Here is a 25,107-nt window from a genome sequence, read left to right on the forward strand (position 1 = left end):
CTAAATTCTAGAGGAGAACTGACAAGATTGCCCTTGATCTCTTTCTTAATCTCACATTCATGATTTTTTCAGGAAAATGGAACAATTAAAAGCTTAAAATGCAGTCTTCTGTTAAAGGGAATGAAAATAAGGAGACGGGGAAGAAAAATTTTAAAGACTTTAAAAAATTTTGTTTTGCCTGTTTTAAGGTTCATGTAGCATGTAAAGAATGGCTATATTCATTGTTGTTTTCTGAAATGCTTCATTAAGAGGAGACATTCATTCATCCCACAAATGTTGTATTAAGTACTTGTAATGTAGAAGTGTGATGGTTTAGTCCCAAAATTGTCTCCAACCCTTTGCGATCCCATGAACTCTGTACCTGCCAGGCTCCTCTGTCCATGAAATTCTCCAGGTAAGAATATTGGAGTGGGTTGCCACTTCCTGCTCCAAAGAATTTTCTTGACTCAGGGATCAAACCCGTGTCTCCTGCTTGAAAGGCAGATTCTTTACCACTGAGCCACCTGGGAAGCCTATTATTACACATAGGAGGGGCACAGAAAGTACTATCTATATAACTCAGTAGATCTCAGTTCACTTGTATTTCTGCTCCACAATGGAGGAGTACTGTGGCCACACACTTTTATCTGTCATCTTGCCTAAATTCATTCTTTAAATTTATTTTTGGATTAAATGTGGTTTCTACCATGTTTCCAGATACTTTCAGATGAGGAAACTGAGGCACCGTTAAGCAATTTGCTCAAAGTCACACTAGTAGTAAGTGAGAAAAGCCTTTAAACCCAGAGTGCCCTCCTATAAAACCATTTTCTCAGCGCCCACAGGTCATTCTAACATACCTACAACTCTACCAGCATAATGTTATATTCTCAGTATATAATACATACCATCCAGTATCACACCAGGGAAAAATCAGTATAAAATCATAGCACTTGACATTTTTTTAACCTTGTCAATGTTGATTGATCATGCATATGTACCTCTACTATGTCAGAAATCACAATGAAGCAATAATAAAGGCTTGGGTAATTTTTTTTTGGTTGGGGAACCAGAGAGCAGGGAAGAGAGGTACTACAAAGACAACGAAAACTGAAGGCAAATAATGGTGACAGAATTTTGGAAGCTATAAAGTAGAAGAATAAGTGATACCCTTAAGCCAGCTGTGGGGCTACTAAAGAGGCAAGCTGGCTGACTCCCCACAGAGCCACTGAAAGTCCAAGGATGGGTATCACTGAGTATTTCTGGAAGTAGAAGTGAAGACTGGCTGAAAATAGGAAGTAGTTTTGTCTATTTGAGAACCAGGCAACTGTCCCCCTCTCACTCAAGCAGAAGACTCAAGGGTTCCTCCCTAGAAAAGATGAAACAGCAGAAAAAGCTTAAAGTGGAGGTTCTGTAATGAAAAGATGGGCATTAGGTGAAAGTTTACATACTCTGTTAGTTTCCTGCTGTTGCTATAGCAAATTAGGACAAGTCTGGTTCTTTAAAACAATACAAATTTATAATCTTAAAGTTCTGGAGGCCAGAAGTCTACACTGGGCCAGCAGGTTTGTGTTCCTTCTGGAGGTTCAGGAAAGACTCCATGTCCTTTGCTTTTCTAGCTTCTAGAGGCCGCCTCATATCTTGACCTATGGCCCCGAATCACTCCAGTGTCTGCTTCTACTATCATATCTCCTTCTGGGACTCTGACAGTCACCTCCTGCTTTGTCCTATTATGACCTTTGTGAAGGCAATGTGCCTATGCAAATCATCTAAGATAATCCCCCCATCTCAGATCCTTAACATCTACTGGATTTCTTTTGCCATATAAGGTACACATTTATAGGTTCTGGGCATTGGGATATTGATATCTTTAGGGAGTTGTTATTCTGCCTATCATGCATACAAAATATTAAAGTTCTGAGCACTCTCTACTCAGCTCACAGAACAGTGGCAGCCAGGTTTACTTCGTTTAGGCAGGAAATTATAAGATTTTTCTCTGGAGAGTCTGGCCAGTCCCAAAGAAGAGGAACAAAAGATACTGACAAAGGGATTTATTGGTGAAAGATCAAACCAGATGATGAGTCCCCAATTCAAGTGCACATAGCCGCCAATGAGCTTTTTAGTGAGTGCCCCTTTCTTAAATACAAGCAGGTAATCAGGGGTCACCAGACATAAAAATTCAGTGATTGAGTGAGTGAACTAGAGGAAAGGAAATTTGAGGGAAAAGACTATACAGAGAGCTTAAGGTATATTTTATAAAATTATATGTATATAATTTATTTCATATATAATATATATATTAAAGTTATATGTGTAATAAGCATATAATTAATATCTTCACAAATATGAAACATCCATGAAGCAAAATCAGAATACTATTTTTTTAGAAAAAGCAACACAGAGCAAGAATAAGCTTTTAGAAATTTAGACTTTAAAATATATATCAAAAGAATCAATACTGGCTTAAGAGTCAATAGATTTGGAGAATAAAATTGTGTAAATAGCCCAGATAACAGAGCAAAAGAACAGAAATGAAAAATATGAGAATATATAAGAAAACTCAGATGATCAATCCAAGAACCACTTCAATACCTAATAGAAGCTCTGCTGCTGCTGCTGCTGCTAAGTCACATCAGTCGTGTCCGACTCTGTGCGACCCCATAGATAGCAGCCCTACAGGCTCCTCTGTCCCTGGGATTCTCCAGGCAAGAATACTGGAGTGGGTTGCCATTTCCTTCTCCAGTGCATGAAAGTGAAAAGTGAAAGGGAAGTCGCTCAGTCATATCTGACTCTTAGCGACCCCATGGACTGTAGCCTACCAGGTTCCTCCGTCCATGGGGTTCTCCAGGCAAAAGTACTGGAGTGGGTTACCATTGCCTTCTCCGAATAGAAACTCTAGAGAAAGAGAACAAAGGAAAAAGATGGGATGAAATCATCAACAGATAAATCGTTAAAATTCCCCCAAATCAAAAGACCTAAGTTTCCAGTTTGAAAGAGCTGATACAATACTTAGAACAATACATGAAGACAGGACGAGACCTATGAAATCTTAGAACACTACAAAGAAAAGGTCCTATTGGAACAGAAAAGGGAGTAAAGTCACATACAAAGAGTCAGGTGTCAGAATGGCTTTCGGAGTCACAACAATCCTGTAAAAAATTGGTATAGATGATTTTATTTACAAAGCAGAAATAGAGACACAGATGTAGGAATATGTATGGACACCAAGGGGAAAAGGCAGGAGGATGGGATGAATTGGTAGATTGGGATTGACATATAAACCCTGGACAGTAGTAGTGTTAGTCGCTAGTCATGTCCGACTCTTTGTGACCCCATGGACTATAGCCCCCAGGCTCCTCTGTCCATGGGATTCTCCAGGCAAGAATACTGGAGTGGGTTGCCATTCTCTTCTCCAGAGAAACACTTGACACTATGTATGAAATAGGTAACTAGTGAGAACCTGCTGTGCTGCACAGGGAACTCTACTCAAGGCTCTGTGGTGACTTAAATGCAAAGGAAATTAAAAAAGAGGGGATATACATAGATGCATAGCTGACTCACTTTGTTCTACAGCAGCAACTAACACCACATTGTAAAGCAACTATATTCCAATAAATTTTTTTAAAATAAGAAATCAAAGGAGCAATGCTTTTAACACTCTGAAGGGAAAAGATTTCCAATCTAAAACTATGTGCTAATATAAAGTATTGAGTAAGTATAATGACATGATAAAAACATTTCCAATGATAAACTCTCAAAATATGTATCCCATATACACCCAGTCTCAGGATGCCTCTAAAGGATGTGCTTTACAAAAAGAGCTGGTAAACTAAGGAGCCAAGAAACAGGGATACCCACCCAAGAAGAGATGAATGCAACCTCTAGGAAAATGGTGAGAGGATAGCCCAGGACGACCACAGTTTTGGTGGCAATGGCAGAGAAAAATCAGTCCACCATGGGGGAGGTCCCTGAAGAAATGCTAGAAAAGAAGTCTCCAAAAAAATGGAACTAAAAGCAGTTGAATATCTCAAGTAACTGAATATTTTGAAATAATATTTAGATCATTTGAAAGTTTGGGGATTGACTGGCAACTAGTACATGAAGAGCTGAGAAAACAAAACAAAACTATGACACAATTACTAAATCCAGAGGAAACAAAAAGTTGAGCAGTAAAAGAAAATTAATCAAAATATATTACATGGTTGCAGTGATATGATTACTGAATATTGATGTAATCAGACTTCTAATATAATGATTTTGGGAAGATGGGGGAATGAAAAGTGTACATGTGGTGGTAGTAGTTGAAGGGGTCAGAGAAATCTATGAAAGAAACATAAATTCTTCCATAGTTCCAAACCACTAGCACCTAAACATAAATATAAAGGGGTATTAAAATTTTAAAAAGAGGTATTAAAAATAGATGCATAAATATAAAGAGGTAGCACTAAATGCCTGGTACTTGGTTATAGGCCAGAATACTGGAGTGGGTAGCCTTTCTCTTCTCCAGGGGATCTTCCCAACCCAGGGATCAAACCCAGGTCTCTCACATTGAGGGCAGATTCTTTACCAGCTGAGCCACAAGGGAAGCCTAAGAATACTAGAATGGGTAGCCTATCCCTTCTCAAGGGGATCTTCCCAACCCAGGAACTGAACCAGGGTCTCCTGCATTGCAGGCAGATTTTTACCAACTGAGTTATCAGAAAAGCCTGGTTATATGAAGGTTAATACAAAAGACAGTTGTGAATTGGATGCTGTTACTTCTGGGGACCCAGAAAAAAAAAGGCAGAGAAAGGAGCAAGGAGGAGATTGCAATTTTTTTCTAGAAAAGTCTTGTAGGACTATTTGGTTCCTTAAATCACGTGGTTGCAATCTCCTCCTTGCTCCTTTCTCTGCCTTTTTTCTGGGTCCCCAGAAGTAACAGCATCCAACTCACAGCTGTCCTTTGTATTAACCTTCATATAACCAGGGCTTTTGGAAAAAGAAAAACTAAGTTTAAAAATAATTTTTTTCTACCATAGTGTCAAACAGCCATGATAGAAGGACAATTCTCATGCTCCTGACCAATGATAGACTTCTTACTGAGTTATATTGCTTAACAAGCATCCAGTATCTTATTTCTTAGATCTAACTATTCTTTGCATAGAAATATATGGAAATAAACGTGTCAGCAAGACTGATTCACTGGGTTCAGAGTGCAATAAAAAAAACCTCTGAACGACTAAAGATCTACTCTTCATAAAGCTGTCTAATCTATTGAAAGGCATTTTATGTTCTTGTCCTTCACCTTCATTCAAAACACTCCTTCACATCTCCAAACAAGAATGCAATCTTGTGCATGATGCCTAATGATGGAGCTTTGTTCTTCAGGATTCTAAGGTAATGTTTCGTCAGTGTTAACAGTAAATATACACTCCTTTTCTCCCCGTTTTAATGTGTACCATCATTTCCCCCCAAATTTTGGGTGAGTTGTAAGGTCTTGTTCCTACCATCCCCCCCACCCCAATATGTTTAATTAGCACTCAGTCTCTGATAAAGCTATTTCATGTAGAAAAGTAAGTGGAGGATTTTCAGCCATCTCGAAGGAGGAGGTTTGAAAGTATCCACTGAGCCAAAAGCAGATCTGGAAGAGAAGGAAGAGACAGAATGGAGTGCCTTTGGCTGAGAGTCCCAGTGGGCATGGGGGCAGGCAGCTCCAGGGGCCCCCGGTTTCTGCTATGTAGCTTCTCCCACCTAGAATCTGGCAGACTGCTTCATCTTGCTTGGTAGTTTAGACTAGTTAAGGTGAAAATTCAGTTCTCCAGATTGGATAGAACCAGGCTAATGCAACTAGGGCCGAAAAGGTTGTGGAAACAATCTTGGCAGGAAAGACAGTGGCAGCAGTACCCCTGGGAAGACTCGGTATTGCCAAATGGGTCACCTCTAATTGCTACTAGGGGAATTATCCACTTGGACTGGGGCCCTGCATTTTCCTCTCCCTTTCCTCCTGGATCTTCCCACGTGTCTCTGCCACATCCTCTTTTCTCATTTCTTCTGTGCACAGTCTCACCCCATGCTCCAGTACTGTCCTTTATGTCACTGTACTCTTCTCCTCTTTCACTCGTGTCTGGCTCTCTTGACTGCTCAAAGCATGGATTTTGGAGTTATGAAGTCAGATAATCCTAGAGATGTGCTTTAAAAAGAGGGACATCCCTGGTGGCTCAGATGGTAAAAGCGTCTGCCTACAATGTGGAAGACCTGGGTTCAATCCCTGGGTTGGGAAGATCCCCTGGAGAAGAAAATAGCAACCCACTCCAGTACTCTTGCCTTGAAAATCCCATGGGTGGAGGAGCCTGGTAGACTACAGTCCATGGGGTCGCAAAGAGTCAGACACGACTGAGCGACTTCACTTTCACAAGGCTTAGCTCTCTCATCTCTCTTGGTATATATTTTCAAAGGCTTGTTATGAATGAAGAGTGAAGCCATGTGTGCGTGTATGACTACCTGGAACAGCTTCTTCAAACTTTTTTGAAGCAAGGCAGAATTTCTATCCATCCATCTGCCATATACACACACATCTCTACACATATCTGCTTCCCTGGTGGCTCAGTCAGTAAAGAATCTGCCTGCAAAGCAGGAGACTCGGGTTAGATCCCTAGGTTGGGAGGATCCCCTGGAGAAGGAAATGGCAACCCACTCCCATATTTTTGCCTGGGAAATCGCATGAACAGAGGAGTCTGGCGGGCTACAGTCCGTGAAGTTGCAAGGTCAGACAGGACTGAGCGACTAAACCACCTACACATATCCAGGTATATACATCCATATGGATACATGCATGCCTAAACATATGGCAATATGTCAGAGCACAGTCTGCACAGAAGACTCTCAAAGTTAGCATCCCTGCCCCCCTCCCCTCCAGTCCTATGACACGGCCATCACCTAGCTACCCTGTTAGCTCTAGGGAAATTTTCTCATTGTTCCTCAAAGGTCTTTCCTTTTCCTTTCACTCATTACCTTATTCTTATCCCTGGTTTTCTGCTCACTTCTCCTTGTTGCACTCCTCTTTCTTTTTATTTTTTAATATCAGGAAGTTTCAGAATTCAGGCCATAGTCATGGTCCATTGATAGTTTTAGAGGTCCTTGCTCCTCAAAGTATGGTCCATACAGACCAGCAACATTGACCGGGACTTGATAGAAATGCAGTTTCTTGGGCCCCATCCCAGACCTACTGCCTCAGAATCTGCATTTTACAAAATCCACAGCTGGTTTGTGCTCATGTTTGAGGAAAAGTCCTCTCAAGCACCTCTAGGTGTCTGCCCACTGAGACCAAATCTAGGAATATGGAAGTGGAGACTCTGTGGAGTTAGTGGCTAAACCTCCAGACATTTTGAGTAACCTGACAGTGAATAAGAAAATAATTACTACTCAAACCACATGCTATGATTACTTTGATTCAGTATAAGATGAAGTCAAGGGCTACTCTGAAGACCTAAAAAGAAATGTCTGTAGTTAGGATATTGAAATCAGTAATTCAGATATTCTGCTTGAAACAAAGAATGATTTCCTCTCTGATGCATTTTCGTTCTTCTGTTTTAATAATATGTATGAAATTTGAGTAAAGGAAATCTTTTTTTAGAAAATATTTTGGCTTGGGTTTATTAAATATCCAAAATGCTAAAATGCTTATTTCTGCAAAGCAAAAATTTAGCCTGAAAGCATAAACTACATCATTTTGCCAGAGTACAAAGATTTTTCAACAGGAATTTAAAACATCTAAAGCCTCAACTATAAAAATATTTTGTAGAAAAAAGAAAATAAATGACCCAATCAAAAAATGGGCCAAAGAATTAAACACACATTTCTCCAAAGAAGACATACAGATGGCTAACAAACACTTGAAAAGATGCTCAACATCACTCATTATCAGAGAAATGCAAATCAAAACCACAATGAGGTACCATTACACGCCAGTCAGGATGGCTGCTATCCAAAAGTCTACAAGCAATAAACGCTGGAGAGGGTGTGGAGAAAAGGGAACCCTCTTCCACTGTTGGTGTGAATGCAAACTAGTACAGCCACTATGGAAAACAGTGTGGAGATTTCTTTAAAAACTGGAAATAGAACTGCCATATGACCCAGCAATACCACTTCTGGGCATACACACTGAGGAATCCAGATCTGAAAGAGACACGTGCACCCCAATGTTCATCGCAGCACTGTTTATAATGGCCAGGACATGGAAGCAACCTAGATGCACATCAGCAGATGAATGGATAAGGAAGCTGTGGTACATATACACCATGGAATATTACTCAGCCGTTAAAAAGAATTCATTTGAATCAGTTGTAATGAGATGGATGAAACTGGAGCCCATTATACAGAGTGAAGTAAGCCAGAAAGATAAAGAACATTACAGCATACTAACACATATATACGGAATTTAGAAAGATGGTAATGATAACCCTATATGCAAAACAGAAAAAGAGACACAGATGTACAGAACAGACTATTGGACTCTGTGGGAGAAGGTGAGGGTGGGATGTTTCAAAAGAACAGCATGTATATTATCTATGGTGAAACAGGTCACCAGCCCAGGTGGGATGCATGAGACAAGTGCTCGGGCCTGGGGCACTGGGAAGTCCCAGAGGAATCCGGTGGAGAGGGAGGTGGGAGGGGGGGATCGGGATGGGGAATACGTGTAACTCTATGGCTGATTCATATCAATGTATGACAAAACCCAATGAAAAACAAAAAATAAAATAAAAAAAATAAAGTAAAAAAAAATATTTTGTAGAAAAAAGATAAATTATGGTAGGTGATCTTAATCTCTCTATGGAACCTCAGGAAGAAGAGATGTAGAAGGTCTGAATCACAATCTTGATTTTGAAAAAGCTTCAAATCTATAAATATTAAATAAATTATTATAAGATAATTTGAACAAATGACAACTTACAGCCCCAAAAGAAAAAGGAATCTGTGCCAATTCATGACAGAACTATAGACCTAAGACATTCTGTACTCATCTCTAGCTATCTATGGAGCAACTCTGTAAAAATGCAAAAGCCATGACTGAATAACAAATTACCCACCAAAATATTTTTTAAAATATGTCTTTATAAAAGGAGATGGTAAAGCCACAGTAATTGTTAGCTATGATGGGACACTCTTGATTCTCCTTTATCAGATGCTTTGTACTGACTGACTTGAAGGTAAAATAATCAGGACCCCAGAGGGAAACAGGTGATTCATACCAGAAATTGCCAAGTTGAACCTCACAAAGCACCAGCTCAACTTGAGACACAAGAGAAATGGATGCTGTTGGAACAATTCCAGCCTGGTCGTCCCTGCTTAAGTTATAGCCAATTGTACTATGAATGCAAGCATGTTGTAATAAGTACAGTATATGAAGTCAAAGGGAGCTTCCTTGGTGGCTCAGTTGGTAAAGAATCCACCTGCAATGCAGGAAACCCAGGTTTGATCCCTGGGTGGGAAGATCACCTGGGGAAGGAAATGGCTACCCACTCCAATATTCTTGCCTGGAGAACCCAACAGAGGAGACTGGCAGGCTACAGCCCATGGGGTCGCAAAGAGTCAGACACGACTAAGCATCTGAGCATATTATTATATGAAGTAAAAGGAGAAAACACTGACTTTTTTCAACCCAGTTGTGAATTTTTTGAACTGTTCTAGATTTTTGTTGGAAATGGAGTTATAAATTGCCTACTCTAAGAAATCTAGCACTTTTTGATTCATTGTGAGCACACACTTGAGAAAAAAAGAATAGAACAAAGGAAGCTATTCTTTTTCTCATCAATACCACGTTGATAAATGACTCATTTTCAGAATGGGGCATTCTAAAAAGGACATTGGAGAAGAAGATGAGAAAACTCTCTCTCAACCCACTGAAAACAACCATTACCACCAAGAACTTTGTCTAATCCATCCCACTTTCTGAATTCATCTGCTTCTTATGCTGCTAATCTTCAAGAGATCCATTCATTGTAAATTCCAGAGACTTTAGACTCTTTTCTCCACTGGTTTGTGTTGTTGCTGTTGTTCAGTCACTAAGTCATGTTTGACTTTTTGTCACCCCATGGACTGCAGCACACTAGGCTTTCCTGTCCTTCACTACCTCCCAGAGTTTGTTCAAACTCATGTCCATTGAGTTGATGGTACTATCTAACCATCTCATCCTCTGCCACCCCCTTCTCCTTTTGCCTGGTTTGTATGTTGGTCTAAAATCTTGACACAGATCAGTTTTGAAAAACAAAGACATAAAAATAAAGTATCTGATGTGAGCCAGAACCAAAAAGAACCAGAGGCTGTATCACACAGAGACCTTGCTACCCTTCTGGAGGTGGGACCAATAACACCTCACCCTAACCTTAACAGCAAATCATTCTGCTTAGTTTATAAAACAGTCATAGGTGACAGTGGGCTATGGCCAGTGACTTGGTTTCATTTGCATTTTAGAATATGGAAATTTGCAGTAGAAACAATTCAGTTGAAGGCAAACTCTCATTTCTTAAAACCATTTACTTCACTAATGTCATTATAGGGCTTCCCTGGTAAAAGATCCATCTGCAGTGCAGAAGATGCGGGAGACATAAGATCGATCCCTGGGTCGGGACGCTCCCCTGGAGAAGGAAGTGGCAAATCACTCCACAATTCTTGCCTGGACAGAGGAGCCTGGCGGGCTACAGTCCATTGGGTCACAAAGAGTTGGACACGACTAAACATGCATGCATAATGTCTCATAAATATGGAAGTTCACAGATTTTAAAAAACAGAGAACTTTCATTAAGTCATTTGATACAGAGCATCTGGCGATATCACTGTTGATCAAAACACAGTGATGATGGAAGAAACTGGCTTTATATTTTTGAGAGTTCTGTAATGGATCCCAAAAGACATGGTTGTCATGTGCAGTGTGCTTTATACTGGGGAATGATCAGTGAATTGAACGTTTTCACGACCTTCTTGTTTTCCAACAGATGTTTTCAACAGCCTACACAGCATACTCCATTAAATTTTACTATTGTTTCACTGTCAAACATGACTCTTCGAATTATTTCTTTCTTTTTAAAACAGTACCATATGGCATGCTTATGCATATCATGACTATTTTTTAACCTTTTGCCTTTTGAAATATTTAACTTTACATGACCTAAAAGTTAGACCTTGCTGATCTCCCATGGTGCTTCTTTTATGCATTTGTGTAATGAGAAAATGTATATTTGCATCACACTTCAACTGTTATAAAATATCATTAAATATATTAATCTTTGGTGACTAAGTAAATGACTACCAGTGGCAGGAAGTGTGTTTTAAAAACCTAAACTTTGCCAAAAACCAGACTGAATTAAAATTCCATCTCCTCAACTCACTGTGTGAGCTAAGGCAGGTCATTTGACCCTCTGAGCCCAAATTTATTCATCTGTAATTAAATAGGGATAGTAAGACTTGACAAAGTTGTAAGGATTAATTGAGGTAATGTAGGTAAAATGCTAAGCCCAGTATTTGGCATGGGAGAAATGCTCAGTAAACTGCAGCTCTTACTACATGATATAATCCTCAAGAGGTAAGTTATTAGACCCTTGGATCATGAGAGAGCTAAGGCTTCAGAATTACAAAAGGTACACAAGGTCACACAGCTAGTACTTAGAAATCTTAGACTAAAACACATGAGTGTGTGTGCGTGCTAAGGCACTTCAGTCGTGTCCGACTCTTTGCAATCCTATGGACCATTGCCCATCAGGGTCCTCTGTCCATGGAATTTTCCAGGTAAGAATACTGGAGTGGGTTGCCATGCCCTTCTCCAGGGAATCTTTCTGACCCAGGGATTGAACTTGGGTCTCTTATGTCTCCTGCATTGGCAGGCAAGTTCTTTACTACTAGCATCAACCAGGAAGCCCCAAAATACTTGAGAGCAGACTCCAAACCTCATGGTTTTTCCTCTAAGGAAGGCTCCCTCTTGGCTTAGTTAAACGTCTACCTCACAGTTTTTTTTCTGATGCTGTGATGTACCTGTGCTGCAGTAGCCCTCCTGCTTCTGTATTCTATACGAGACAGGTTGATATGTCATCCCAGACTATGTGTATCTTCCTGCACTTCTGTTTTGCCATCTGTAGACATGCAAGATGCTTCACTTACTCTTACCATTTTCTGTTTGTATTCTGACTTTTAAGAGGGTTGTTCGAGAATATGGGCAGGCAAATGGCATGGTGAGCCTAACAATTTAAAACCTCCATGTTTTAATAAACATGGTTTAATAAACCTAAATTAAAAAAAAAAAAACCTTTATTTTCAGCCACTGGCAAAAATGACTCAGAAGAATGCATTACTTTTGACAAAACACACCCAATTTCTCCATAATTTGAAGGTGTTATTTTATCTATAAGTATTACATAGAGAATATAAACTAAGTATGCTTTTGTGATCAGGTTACCTGTCATCTTCAACGACGTGGACATGTTTGTCAGCAACAAATGTGCACCCTCTAGACTGACAATGCCAGAAAGGGCTGTTGGCGCTTCCTCTCCACCGTTCCTTCCTTTGTGCCCATGGGGTAATAAAGATGCAGAACGTGTCCTGCGCTGTTCCTAGTCCACTCAGAGCCATTTGGAAATACATATTGCATTTGACAGCATTTATAAATCACATCTTTTCCCCTCAGAATAACTTGCAGTGTGAAAATGCTTCCATATGTTAGAAGTGGGTCTCTCCATTTTGCTGAGGGAGGAGGGAATGGAAATATAGTCTGGGTTTCATGGCATGTTGAAGATAAGTATTGTACAGGTTTAAAATGGTGTCTGTTAATTTTAAGTAATTCTCTAGTGTTCGCTGCTCTGCTAAAATTGAATAGGTGATTTTGACACAAAATACCATATTAGTAGTAATTAAATCACTCTTCACAAAGACTATTAATAAGTCAACATAGCTGAAATGCCACTTCATAGATTGAATCCAGATAAATTAAGCTGTTCCTCTTCAGTACAGAAGCACCCTATTTTTAAATCCCCCCATAGAGAGGCTTGACTGCAACTTCTTACAATACCCAAACTCTTTTCCTTAAGCGTACGTCTCTTTGCCCTGAGCCTTTGAGCTAGCAGGAGAAAAGGCTCGTTGTTTTCCGGCTTCACAGGAATAAATGGATCTTATTCCACTGAGAACAAGACCTCGGAGGCCTAGCAGGAAGAAAGGAGCAGAGCTGCCACCCAGCCCGCTCACAAACCTGGACGTCTCCGACCCCATTCTCCTCCTGGGAACTGGCAGAAGCGACCCCCGAGGTCAGGACTCACCCTCACCTTCCCCTGGTGAGAACTGAAGTGCCTTGTGAGCCCTCGGGCACAGAAATGGAGCAGAAATATTGCGTTCTGCCTGCGGGTGGTTCAGCACTTAAGGCCTCACTGCACTGTATCAGAACTAGTTTAGAGAAGTGAAGGCCAGGTAGCAATTTGTAAATCTTCCCAGAAACATTTGATCATCATGCTAAAGAAGATCACAGGAGAAAAACCTCCCACTTTTCAAATGCATATGACTTGCAAACGTTTTTAAAACAAACAAAAAAACTGAGAAAAATCTTTTACATGTATTCATTTTCTTTCCTTCAAGCTTTTATGATCATTGAGCTATTATGACAAGTCAAGATAAAAGGATCAGATGAAATATTACAATTATGTGACATCTTTTTTAAAAGCATTTTTATGGTGGGAAATTATGCATAACATAAATTTTACCATCTTAGTCATTTTAAATACATTTCAGTGGCATTAGGTATTTTCAAAATATATTATTATCACCACCATACATCTCAAGAAATTTTTCAGCACCCCAAATTGAGATTTCATATCTGTTAAACACAAAGTCCCCATTCCACTGCCCCCACCAGCCCTTGGTAACCACTGTTCTACTGTCTGATTCTGTGGACCTGAGTACACCAGGTCAGATCCTAGTTACACCTCATATAAGTAGAGTCACACAAACAAGGTAACGAACCATATCTTGAGCTTTAGGCTTAAAACATGAGAAATGTTCACAATTACAGAAAGAAGTTTGCTGCATCTATTATGGTCTTTTTTTGGTAAAATTTGTTTTCTCTTTTTTCTTTCCTTATCTTTGTTTTTCACAAATTCCTCTAAACCCACTTTGCTTCACCCCACTGTCAAAACAATCACTTCTACTAATTAATTTTAGCTTACTCAATTTTCAAAAAGAAAAGTGGCACCTAATGACAAAAACTGAGAATGAAGGTCCCTAAAGCAAAGTTGGTCTTATGGAACAAACAGAACCTTATAGTCTGTGGCACTGGCATATGTCTTATCCATTCCCGGCTTATAAAAGCACACATGCACAAATCTTTATCTGCAATTTCATCTCTCTGCAGACAACCAAAGTTTAGCCAATTATTCCTTTTTTAGCCAATTATTCTTGGCTAATATATAGAAATACTGACTTTTTATCCTGTTATCCTGTGACTTCATTTACTCAATTATTCTAGTATTTTCGGGGGTAGAGGTAGCTTCACAAGGATTTTTCTACATAGACTATCACATGTCTGTGAATAAAAAATATTTTATCTCTTTCTTTCCAATATATAAGCCTTTGTTTTCTTTTTAGCTTAGTACACTGTCTAGGACCTTCAGTCTGATGATGAGTAGAAGGGATTACAATGGGTATCTTTGTTTTCTTCTGATTTTAGCAGGAAGGTGTTCAGCCTTTCTCTTAAAAGTATGATGTTAGCTGTTGGTTTTTGTAAAGTTCTTTATTTGGTTGAGGAAATTCCTTCCCATTTAAATCCTTTTAAAATTTTTACATGAGTTGATGTTGAATTTTGTTTATTTTTTTCTGCATCTTTTTGGCACAGGGTTGTTTATAATACCCCCTTATTATCCTTCTAATATTTGAAGGACCTATAAGGACATTCTATATCATTCCTGATATGTTTTTGTCTCTTTCTTATTGATAAATCTAGTTAGGATTTTATTAGCTATATTAATGTTTTCAAAGAAATAACTTTCGGGAAGTGGAATATTTCCCCCTAACTTTGGTTTTAGAAGTAGAAAAATGAGGTTTTTTTGTTTGTTTATTTTTACTTACTTTTTTTTAAAGTCTAACTTCAGAAATGTAATTAGGGATGGCTTTGAAAAGTCATAGTTTTTTAAAAAAATTGTGGCAAAATACACATACCATAAAATGCACCATCTTAACTGGTTTTAAGTATATAGTACAGTAGTTTTAACTTTTTTCACATTGTTGTGTAATCAATCTCCAGAACTCTTTCACCTTGCAAAGTTGAGACTGTCCTTAATGATGATCAGTTCAGTTCAGTGACTTCCTGCTAACCCGTCCTCCTGCCACTGCCCAAGCCTCTGGCAATTCCTATTCTACTTTATGTCTTTATGAATTTAAACAACTCTACAAATCTCATATTAGTGGAATCATACAGTATTTGTCTTTTTGTGACTGGCTTATTTCACTTAGCATAATATCCTCAAGAATCATCTATATGGTAGCAAGTATCAGAATTTGCTTCCCCTTTCAGTCTGAATAGTCCACAACCTTATATAATAATCGACAATAATAATAATACACAATGACAATAATAATCCACAATAATCCAACAGCACAAGAGAAGACTACACATGGACATCACCAGATAGTCAATACCAAAATCAGATTGATTATATTCTTTGCAGCCAAAGATGGGGAAACTCTATACAGTCAGCAAAAACAAGACTGGGAGTTGATTGTGACTCAGATCATGAACTCCTTATTGCAAAATTCAGACTGAAATTGAAGAAAGTATGGAAAACCACTAGACCACTCAGGTATGACCTAAATCAAAACCCTTATGATTATACAGTGGAAGTGACAAACAGATTCAAGGGATTATATCTGATAGAGTACCTGAAGAACTGTGAACAGAGGTTAGTGACATTGTACAGGAGGTAGTGATTAAGACCATCCCCAAGAAAGAAGAAAAGCAAAAAGGCAAAATGGTTATCTGAGGAGGATTTACAAATAGCTGAGAAAATAAGAGAAGCCAAAAGCAAAGGAGAAAAGGAAAGATATACACATTTGAATGCAGAGTTCCAAAGAATAGCAAGGAGAGATAAGAAAGCCTTCCTCAGTGATCAATGCAAAGAAATAGAGGAAAACAATAGAATGGGAAAGACTAGAGATCTCTTCAAGAAAATTAGAGATACCAAGAGAATATTTCATGCAAAGATAGGCACAGTAAAGGACAGAAATGGTATGAACCTAACAGAAGCAGAAGATATTAAGAAGAGGTGGCAAGAATACACAGAAGAACTGTACAAAAAAGATCTTCACAACCCAGATAATCACAATAGGGTGATCACTCACCCAGAGCCAGACATCCTGGAATATGAAGCCAAGTGGGCCTCAAGCCTCACGATGAACAAAGCTAGGGGAGGTGATGGAATTCCATTTGAGCTACTTCAAATCCTAAAAGATAATGCTGTGAAAGTGCTGCACTTAAGATGCCAGTAAATTTGGAAAACTCGGCAGTGGCTACAGGACTGGAAAAGGTCAGTTTTCATTCGAATCTCAAAGAAAGGCAATGCCAAAAAACGCTCAAACTACCACACAATTGCGCTCATTTCACACGCTAGCAAAGTAATGCTGAAAATTCTCCAAGCCAGGCTTCCACAGTATGTGAACCATGAACTTCCAGATGTTTAAGCTAGATTTAGAAAAGGGAGACGAACCAGAGATCAAATTGCCAACAGTGGTTGGATCATTGAAAAAGCAAGAGAGTTCCAGAAAAACATCTACTTCTCCTTTATTGACTACACCAAAGCCTTTGACTGTGTGGATCACAACAAGCTGTGGAAAATTCTTCAAGAGATGGGGATACCAGACCACCTGATCCGCTTCTTGAGAAATCTGTATGCAGGTCAAGAAGCAACAGTTAGAACCAGACATGGAACAACGGACTGGTTCCAAATCGGGAAGGGAGTACGTCAAGGCTGTATATTGTCACCCTGCTTATTTAACTTATATGCAGAGTACATCATGAGAAACAGTGGGCTGGAAGAAGCACAAGTTGGAATCGAGATTGCCAGGAGAAATATTAATAACCTCAGATATGCAGATGATACCACCCTTATGGCAGAAAGTGAAAAGGAACTAAAAAGCCTCTTGATGAAAGTGAAAGAGGAGAGTGAAGAAGCTGGCTTAAAGCTCAACATTCAGAAAACTAAGATCATGGCATCTGGTCCCATCACTTCATGGCAAATAGAAGGGGAAACAGTGGAAACAGTGACTGACTTTATTTTGGGGGTCTCCAAAATCACTGCAGATGGTGACTGCAGCCATGAAATTAAAAGATGCTTCCTCCTTGGAAGAAAAGCTATGACCAACCTGGACAGCATATTAAAAAACAGAGACGTTACTTTGCCAACAAAGGTCTGTCTAGTCAAAGCTATGGTTTTTCCAGTGGTCATATATGGATATGAGAGTTGAACTATAAATAAAGCTGAGCACCGAAGAATTGATACTTTTGAACTACAGTGTTGGAGAAGACTCTTGAGAGTCTCTTGGACTCCAGGGAGATCCAACCAGTCAATCCTAAAGGAAATCAGTCCTGATTAGAAGGACTGATGCTAAAGCTGAAACTCCAATACTTTGGCCACCTAATGTGAAGAACTGACTCATTGGGAAAGACCCTGATGCTGGGAAAGATTGAAGGCAGGAGGAGAAGGGGATGACAGAGGATGAGATGGTTGGATGGCATCACCAGCTCAATGGACATGAGTTTGAATAAGCTCCGGAAGTTGGTGATGGACAGGGAAGCCTGACGTGCTACAGTCCATGGGGTCACAAAGAGTCAGATATGACTGAGGAACTGAACTGAACTGAACTGAATAATCCACTGTATGTATTTTGTTTATCCATTCATGTGTTGATGAACACATAGACTGCCTATACCTTTTGGCTCTTGTGTGAGCAAGTATCTGTTTGAGTCCCTGCTTTCACATCTTTGAGGTATATACCCAGAAGTAGAATTTCTGATTCATAGGATAATTTTATTTTAAAATTTCAAGGAACTACCATACTCTTTTCCACAGCAGATGCATGATTTTACTTTCCCACCAACAAAGCATAAAAATTCTAATTACTCCACTCTTAACCACACTGCTATTATCTGTTTTTTCTTTTTTTAAAATAATAGCCATCCTAATGTGTATTAGGTGGGAAAAATGAAGTTTAAGTCACTACATTTATTTTCCAAATCCTCACATATGTGCCATCTATTAGGAAGGCTTATTATGGAAAAGATTTCTGTCCTGGGTTTGAGTTTGAACATGACAAATGAATAGAATATGAGTTTTCCCCTTTCTGATAATTTTTAAATGGTCTATATTTGTTTCTATTAATACCAATCTGTGACTTTAAAGGCTTTGCGGATAGAACAAAACTGTCTCTTTGAAGTTCCTTTTTGGTGAAAGGAAAACAGAAATGTATGTAGATCTTCTGGAGACTGAGTTTAATAATGCTCAATAATGTAATCAACCATGCCCACATTATGAAATCCTATATAAAAACTCCAGACACCAAGCTCAGTGGAGCTTCCTGGTCATTGAACTTACTGATGTCCTGGGAGAGTGATGCACCCAGATTCCTTTGCTCTGGACTTTCCTAACCTTGCCCTATGTATCTCTTCATTTGGCCGTTTATTTGTATCCTTTGTAATAAAATGGCAATCATGAGTATAGAGCGCTCCTGAGTTCTGTGAATTTTTTTAGCAAACTTGAAAACCTGAGAGGGTTGTGAGAAACCTTGAATGTGTAGTGGGCCAGGCAGAAATGTAAGTATCTTGGAGATACCTGAAAGTTGTAACCAGTATTTGAAGGGTGGCAGTCTTGTGAGACGGAGCCCCTAACTCTTGATGTTTTTGCTAACTCTGGGTAGTGTTAGAATTGAACTAAATTGTTGGACACCCTGCTGGTGTCAAAAAATTGGTATCAGAACATACAAAGAAAATTAGGAGGTATCCCAATGCCTCTTGGATCTGCAGAGGTTTTCAAATGTGGACCAATGAAAAAAATTAAATATTGTAACACTAGGAATTGTGGATTTTATAAGACAGCTACATAGAGCAAACTACATTTAACATAGCTTTTAATAACCAGGTGACCTTGGAGAAATCACTTGACATTGAAGATTCTCAGTTTCCACATCTTTAAAAATGAGGATAATGATGCTTTCCTGTAGTTAATTTTGTGTCTACTTGGCTGCAGCACAATGCCAGATAGTTGGTCAGATGTTATTCCAGATGTTTCTGTGAGAGTGTTTTGAATGAGACTTACTTTTAAACTGGCGAATTTTGAGTAAAGTAGATTGCCCTCCATAATTTTGGTGGGCCTCATCCAATCAGCTGAAAGCCTGACTAAACCAAAAGATTGACATCTCTTGAGGAAGAGGGAATTCTGCCAGCAGACAACCTTTGGACTTCAACTGAAACATTGGTTGGATCCTCACGTTGGTCTCCAACCTGCTGACCCACACAACAGACTTTTGACTTGCCAGCCTCCATATTCGTGTGAATCAGTCCCTTAAAAATAAACTCTCTTCCTCTTTCTATATCTGTGTCTTTATCTATATCTGCATCTACAGAAGTACAAAGTGGAAGTTGCTCAGTCGTGTCTGGCTCTTTGCGACCCCATGGACTATACAGTCCATAGAATTCTCCAGGCTGAAATACTGGAGTGGGTAGCCTTTCCCTTCTCCAGGGTATCTTCCCAACCCAGGGATCAAATCCAGGTCTCCCACACTGCAGGCGGATTCTTTACCAGCTGAGTCACCAAGGAAACCCATCTATATCTACATCTAGATTGATTGATGGGGCTTCCCTGATGGCTCAGTTAGTAAAGAATCTGCCTGCCACGCAGGAGACCCTGCAACGCAGGAATCCTTGGTTCAGGAAGATCCCCTGTAGAAGGGAAAGGTTACCCACGCCGGTATTCTGGTCTGGAGAATTCCACTGACAGATGAGCACTGTGGGCTACAGTCTATGGTGTCTCAGAGTTGGACACAAGTGAGCAACTAACACACACACACACATATACTAATATACACACACATATATACATATAGGGGCTTCCCCAGTGGCTGAGACAGTAAAGAATCTGCCTGCAATGTGGGAGACCTGGGTTCGATCCCTGGATTGGGAAGATCCTCTGGAGGAGGGATTCAGTCCAGTATTCTTGCCTGGAGAATCCCCATGGACAGAGGAGCTTGGCAGGCTATAGTCCATGGAGTCGCAAAGAGTCAGACATGACTGAGCGACTAGGCATAGCACAGCATATACATGTAGAGTATGTATATATGTACATGCTTTGAGGTTAACAAGGCAGTTTCACAGACTTTATCTTAATTAATTCTCATGATAATCAGGTGAGGGAGTGTATTAGTCAAGGTTCTCCAGAGAAACAGTACAATAAGATGTAGACATACATGTGTACACACACAGAGGCACACATGCCTGCGGGTATACAGACACAGTACATACATGTATACATACGTTTATATATATACACACATGTATAATTAAATAATGTCTGTGATGCTACTCTGTGAATTTCAAAGCATTGTAAAACATAGTTCCTCTATGTAATGTGTACTGAACGTTGTGTCGAGTCTTTACAGACATATAAATTAATGTCTACAAATGTGATCTCACATGAACGTTACAGACAGATGGATCTGAACTATCACAGAAGAACCAACAGCAGAAAGAGTAGTTTTCTGGCCTTCCCTTCTGGACTAGTATAGCACCTGTTTCCAAACAGTGGAAATAAAGTCTATGTGGACAGGAAAGCACGTGGCTTAGTTAGCTTAATTCAGCGTACTTACCTAGCATCTGGCACAGTGTTTTGATAGTCATTGTCCAGATAGCTGCTGAAGGATAGGTGACTTTATTTATGTGATCACCCAAAAAGCACATTTCGTGAGTAACTAGGTGGAAAGCATTGAATACCTTAGACTTAACATAAAGAACTTACTTAGCCTCTAGCATGGAGGATTATTGCAAAGTGCATCTGTGTTGAATTTGCTCATGCTGCTGATGAGTTAAAGGTCCATTAGTCCTGGTCTGTATGCTGGAATCTTAGTTTGGCTGGGATAGGCCAAAGCCACACACTCAGAATACCTCAGCGAATAAATCCACAGCCAGCCCTCACTCTGAAACAAATGGCTTTGCTTCCTTGGGCCTTTGCTGAACTTTGCTTAATAACAAGGTACAAATATAGCTTGATGGAAAAGTCAGAACCATTACACTGAATAAATGCTTATAAACTCCAGAGCTATAACTGGAAGGCAAACTCTGCCCAGTGTCACTTGTCAACGCAGATCTCTAGATGACATTTCTTGTAGCAGTCAATGGCCAGTCTGAATTGAACTAGCATGTTTCACAACTTTATGGATTGTGGTTTATGTGGGCAGATATTTTGAGACTCAGTTGTGGAAGAATATGGTTGCTTTCAAAACATTCTAGGCAAAAGCTTTGGTCTGAGAAATGAGACCAGACTTCTAATCTTGTTGATATTTTGGGAATTATGTCATCACAGTGATATTTCCAGGCTGCTCTGGATATGGCCAGTAAGGGGGAGACCATCAAGACAGTCTGCCTTAAATAAAAACAACAGTGGGATACTATTTTCCACTTACAAAATTGGAAAAAACAACTTGAAAATAATACCCAGTATTACTGAGACTATATCTCTATACTGCTGAATAGAAGGCCATTTATCCCCCTCCCAAAAAAAATCTTTAAAAGTATGCATATCATTTGACCCCAAAATTCCACTTCTGAAAATGTTTTCCAAGAGAATAATCTCATATCAGCAACAATTTATCCATTAGTGTATGTTAAACAAGTGTTGCTTGTAATAGTGAAAAATTAGAAATCACTGAACTATCCAGCAGTAGTGAATTACCTGAAATAATTTAACTATACTCATGTGAAGGAATAGTATGCAACTGTTAAAAATAAGGTTGTAAAAGAATATATGATGACATGGGAATTTGTTAATACTCAATTGTTGAGTTAAAAAATAGTTTGCAAACTCTATGTACAAAATAAGTCTATATTTGCTTTAAAAATTAAGTAAAAGAATAATCTGTACATGTGCATAGAAGAGTGGCTAGAAGACATACATTAAAATGTTAATAGCATCTGTTTAGGTGGTAATTTTCGTAGGTGATTTTTACCATCTCCTTTACGCTTCCCCTAGCAAGATTTCTGTAGTAAATATTACATTAACAATTGCGAGAGGTGGAAGGTAGCTTTCAACATTTCAAACAAAATGAATAGCAAACTAAAAAACTTAAAATGAATTAGAATTGTCCATTAATAGAGGAGCAAGTACATTTTACAGTGCTATGATTAAACCCTGGCACATCCTAGGACTTTACATTCTAAGGCAGTTAGTTCAAAATGATTTATACAAGTCATGATGGTTCATAAGGGTCTTAACATTTTTTGCTATTTTCATTTAATATGGAGTATTTTCTACCCACACTGTGCTAAGCCTTGGAGAGCATGAAGTCCAGAGACTGAAGCAGGAAGGTAGTTTGACACGTTCACATGAATGCTAGCACACAGATGCCACCTTAAAAGTGGGAAGTTTCAGCCCTTCAGACAGCACACTTCATGCTACCGAAATCTAAAACTGTGTCTATAGAAAAAGAAAGAGCTTGTAGCCAGATCGTCTGCCTGGGAGGGTATTGAGAAGTTAGAAATACCTGGGGTAAATCCTTAACATCTGGATGGTGATGTCATCCATGACACCCAGCCTTTTCTACAGCTGTCCCTGGTGTCCCTGACAGAATGGACTGAGGGATCATCCTGTCTATTCATGTCAACCGTCTGCTGCTAACTGATGCAGCTGGCTTAGCAGTGGACCTGAAGTTTTAAGACTGATAGTGAAAATGGCTGCAAGGTAGACAGTTCAGTCTGAATGAGTGCCCATCTTGTGAAATGTGACACTTTCCCCTGTCTGTCTTCATCTGTTCCAGAGCCATAAGAGGGAAAGATCCAAGAATGCATTTATTTCACCCATAAATGAATGAGCCAGAGATTGATACAAGACTGGCCTCTTAATCCCAAAGGGTACCATTAGTGGTTGGACAAGGGAGAATGTCCAGACTAACTTAAAGCCATTCTTAGCAGATTCCCCCTGTAGCTGATTCAGCCTTACCTAGATAGGTGTTTTGAATTACACAAAATCCAGAATACTCTAGAAAAATGACAGTGGTTGGAAATGTAACCACATACATTTCAGAATGACAACTCCAAGGACTAGGCATTTTCTATGGTCTTCTGTAGCCCTTTAAAAACCAAGAGTGAATACAAGTAAACTCACCCTTAGGCATCACTGTTATGTCAATTCTTAGAATTTAAAAATGGAAGATTGCAAAGCATTTCACAACAGAGATTCACAACAGGTACTTCCCCAGCTCGCCATCCTTCCAAGAATGCAAATGGACAGGAGGTCACAAAACATACCACCCATTAGCTTGACTGACTCACCTTGATGTTGCTGTTCCTCTGGAAGCTTCAGTCTACAGGTGTGCAAACTGTTGACTAGGTGGCTGCTGCCTCTTCTTTGTATGGTAGACATGGTACTGGCTGTATGGCTGTGGCTCCAGGATAGTAGGGTATCCCTTCCCTTGGCCCGTCACCAAGAACGGTGTTCACACGTTACCCACAACTACAGAGGTACAAGCAGATCCTGTCCTTGCCTGGAAAAGCATTTACTTCTCTAATGCATTTCCAAGTGCTTCATAGTCATGATTCTTGAAATAAATATTTACCAACTTGTAGCTTCTCCTACACATAAAAATGCCAATTCATTTGGATAAAAGCACAATTAATTCTTCTTTCATTTCAAAGCACATTGGAACTTCCCCCCTTACAGTGTAAAATCCTGCAAAGTAACCCTTTTTCTAACAGATTATAGTCTCTCAATTATTGACTCCTTCTGCCGATGTGAATCTAATGTCCTGAGTATTTAGAGATGACTGCAGAGTAACACATACACAAAGGAGAAAAAAAGTGCTGCTGAGCTAAATCAAGTGATTTCTAAGCCTGGTCTGAGTTACCCTCTGTGACAGCTGAAAGTGAACAGTTCTTAAGGGAGGCTGGAAGAAGGAGGAGCCGAATGGGCTATGCTGATTAGCATAAAGAGGCAGGCGAAAAATGGTATTAGAGTTGCTTTGAATGATAGTGACCAAAGCAGGATTCTAAAAAGATGCCCTGATATTGCAGTAATCACATATCTGACTTCTACTGCTTTGTAATTAAAGGGAAAGCTCAAAGCAGGAGTTTATACCGCATGGCTATTCACTTGTGTATGTGAAATCTAAAGGAACTGCTAATGAGCTCATGGAAATGTACTGCTAGAACTTTCAACTTCTGTAAACACCTCTGTCTTCAGAAGGGGGCAGCTTTAGAGCCGCCTGCTGCCAAAGCAATTATTTGGAGTTCGGGAAGAAAAATAAACACAGAAAACATTATTTTTCCACAGATCTATCTCTGTTTCCCCTTAGATTATCTATTACTATTTTCAGATCATAAGACAAAGCTATTTCCAGCGTTTTCTTGTGCTGAAATAGCACACTTCACTGAAATGTTGAAAATCGTTTATATTATAGCATATAAAAGCATATTTCATTACAGCTTGAAAACAAATCCTGAACACCCTTCATGGAACTTGGGAGCTGCTACCCCTGAGGTTTTATTAAAAGCTGGTAGATCCTGCCCTTCAAGACTCACAGGTCTTATATATTCAGAAATGAGGTTGTGGGCCAGGACAAAGGGAAAGGCAGAACTGTTTAGCCAGAGTCTGGAACCCGCATCTTCTAGGGCACCAGGGAAACTGGTGCTAACAGCTAGGGTATCTAGTTGACACCCTAACTAGAAGTTTACCTCATAGTCAGATCCTGGTAGGAGTCCTCATTTTACTCTGAGGTACCTAAGAGTTCCCCAAGAGTACTCTGAGCTATGAAAGCTCTTATGGAATGTGTGATTGCTCTTTCATAATTCTTATGCTTTTTATCAAACTGCTTTTACTATATATATATATATATATATATAATTTTAATATATCATTCATCTATTGCAGT

General features: G+C 39.4%; 1 protein-coding gene across 3 annotated transcripts in view; it reads right to left on the reverse strand.

Moving 5' to 3' along the window:
• The window catches only part of RANBP3L (RAN binding protein 3 like), a 59,850-nt gene extending 36,247 nt beyond the window's left edge, over positions 1-23,603 (reverse strand). For all 3 annotated transcript variants that reach the window (XM_065905581.1, XM_065905580.1, XM_065905579.1), the window contains exon 1: positions 23,513-23,603. In XM_065905581.1, coding sequence (XP_065761653.1) covers positions 23,513-23,603 — 91 coding nt within the window. The remainder of the gene's footprint in view (positions 1-23,512) is intronic.
• Positions 23,604-25,107: the final 1,504 nt, after the last annotated feature.

The sequence above is a fragment of the Muntiacus reevesi genome, chromosome 14, assembly GCF_963930625.1.
Source record: "Muntiacus reevesi chromosome 14, mMunRee1.1, whole genome shotgun sequence".
NCBI lineage: Eukaryota > Metazoa > Chordata > Mammalia > Artiodactyla > Cervidae > Muntiacus > Muntiacus reevesi.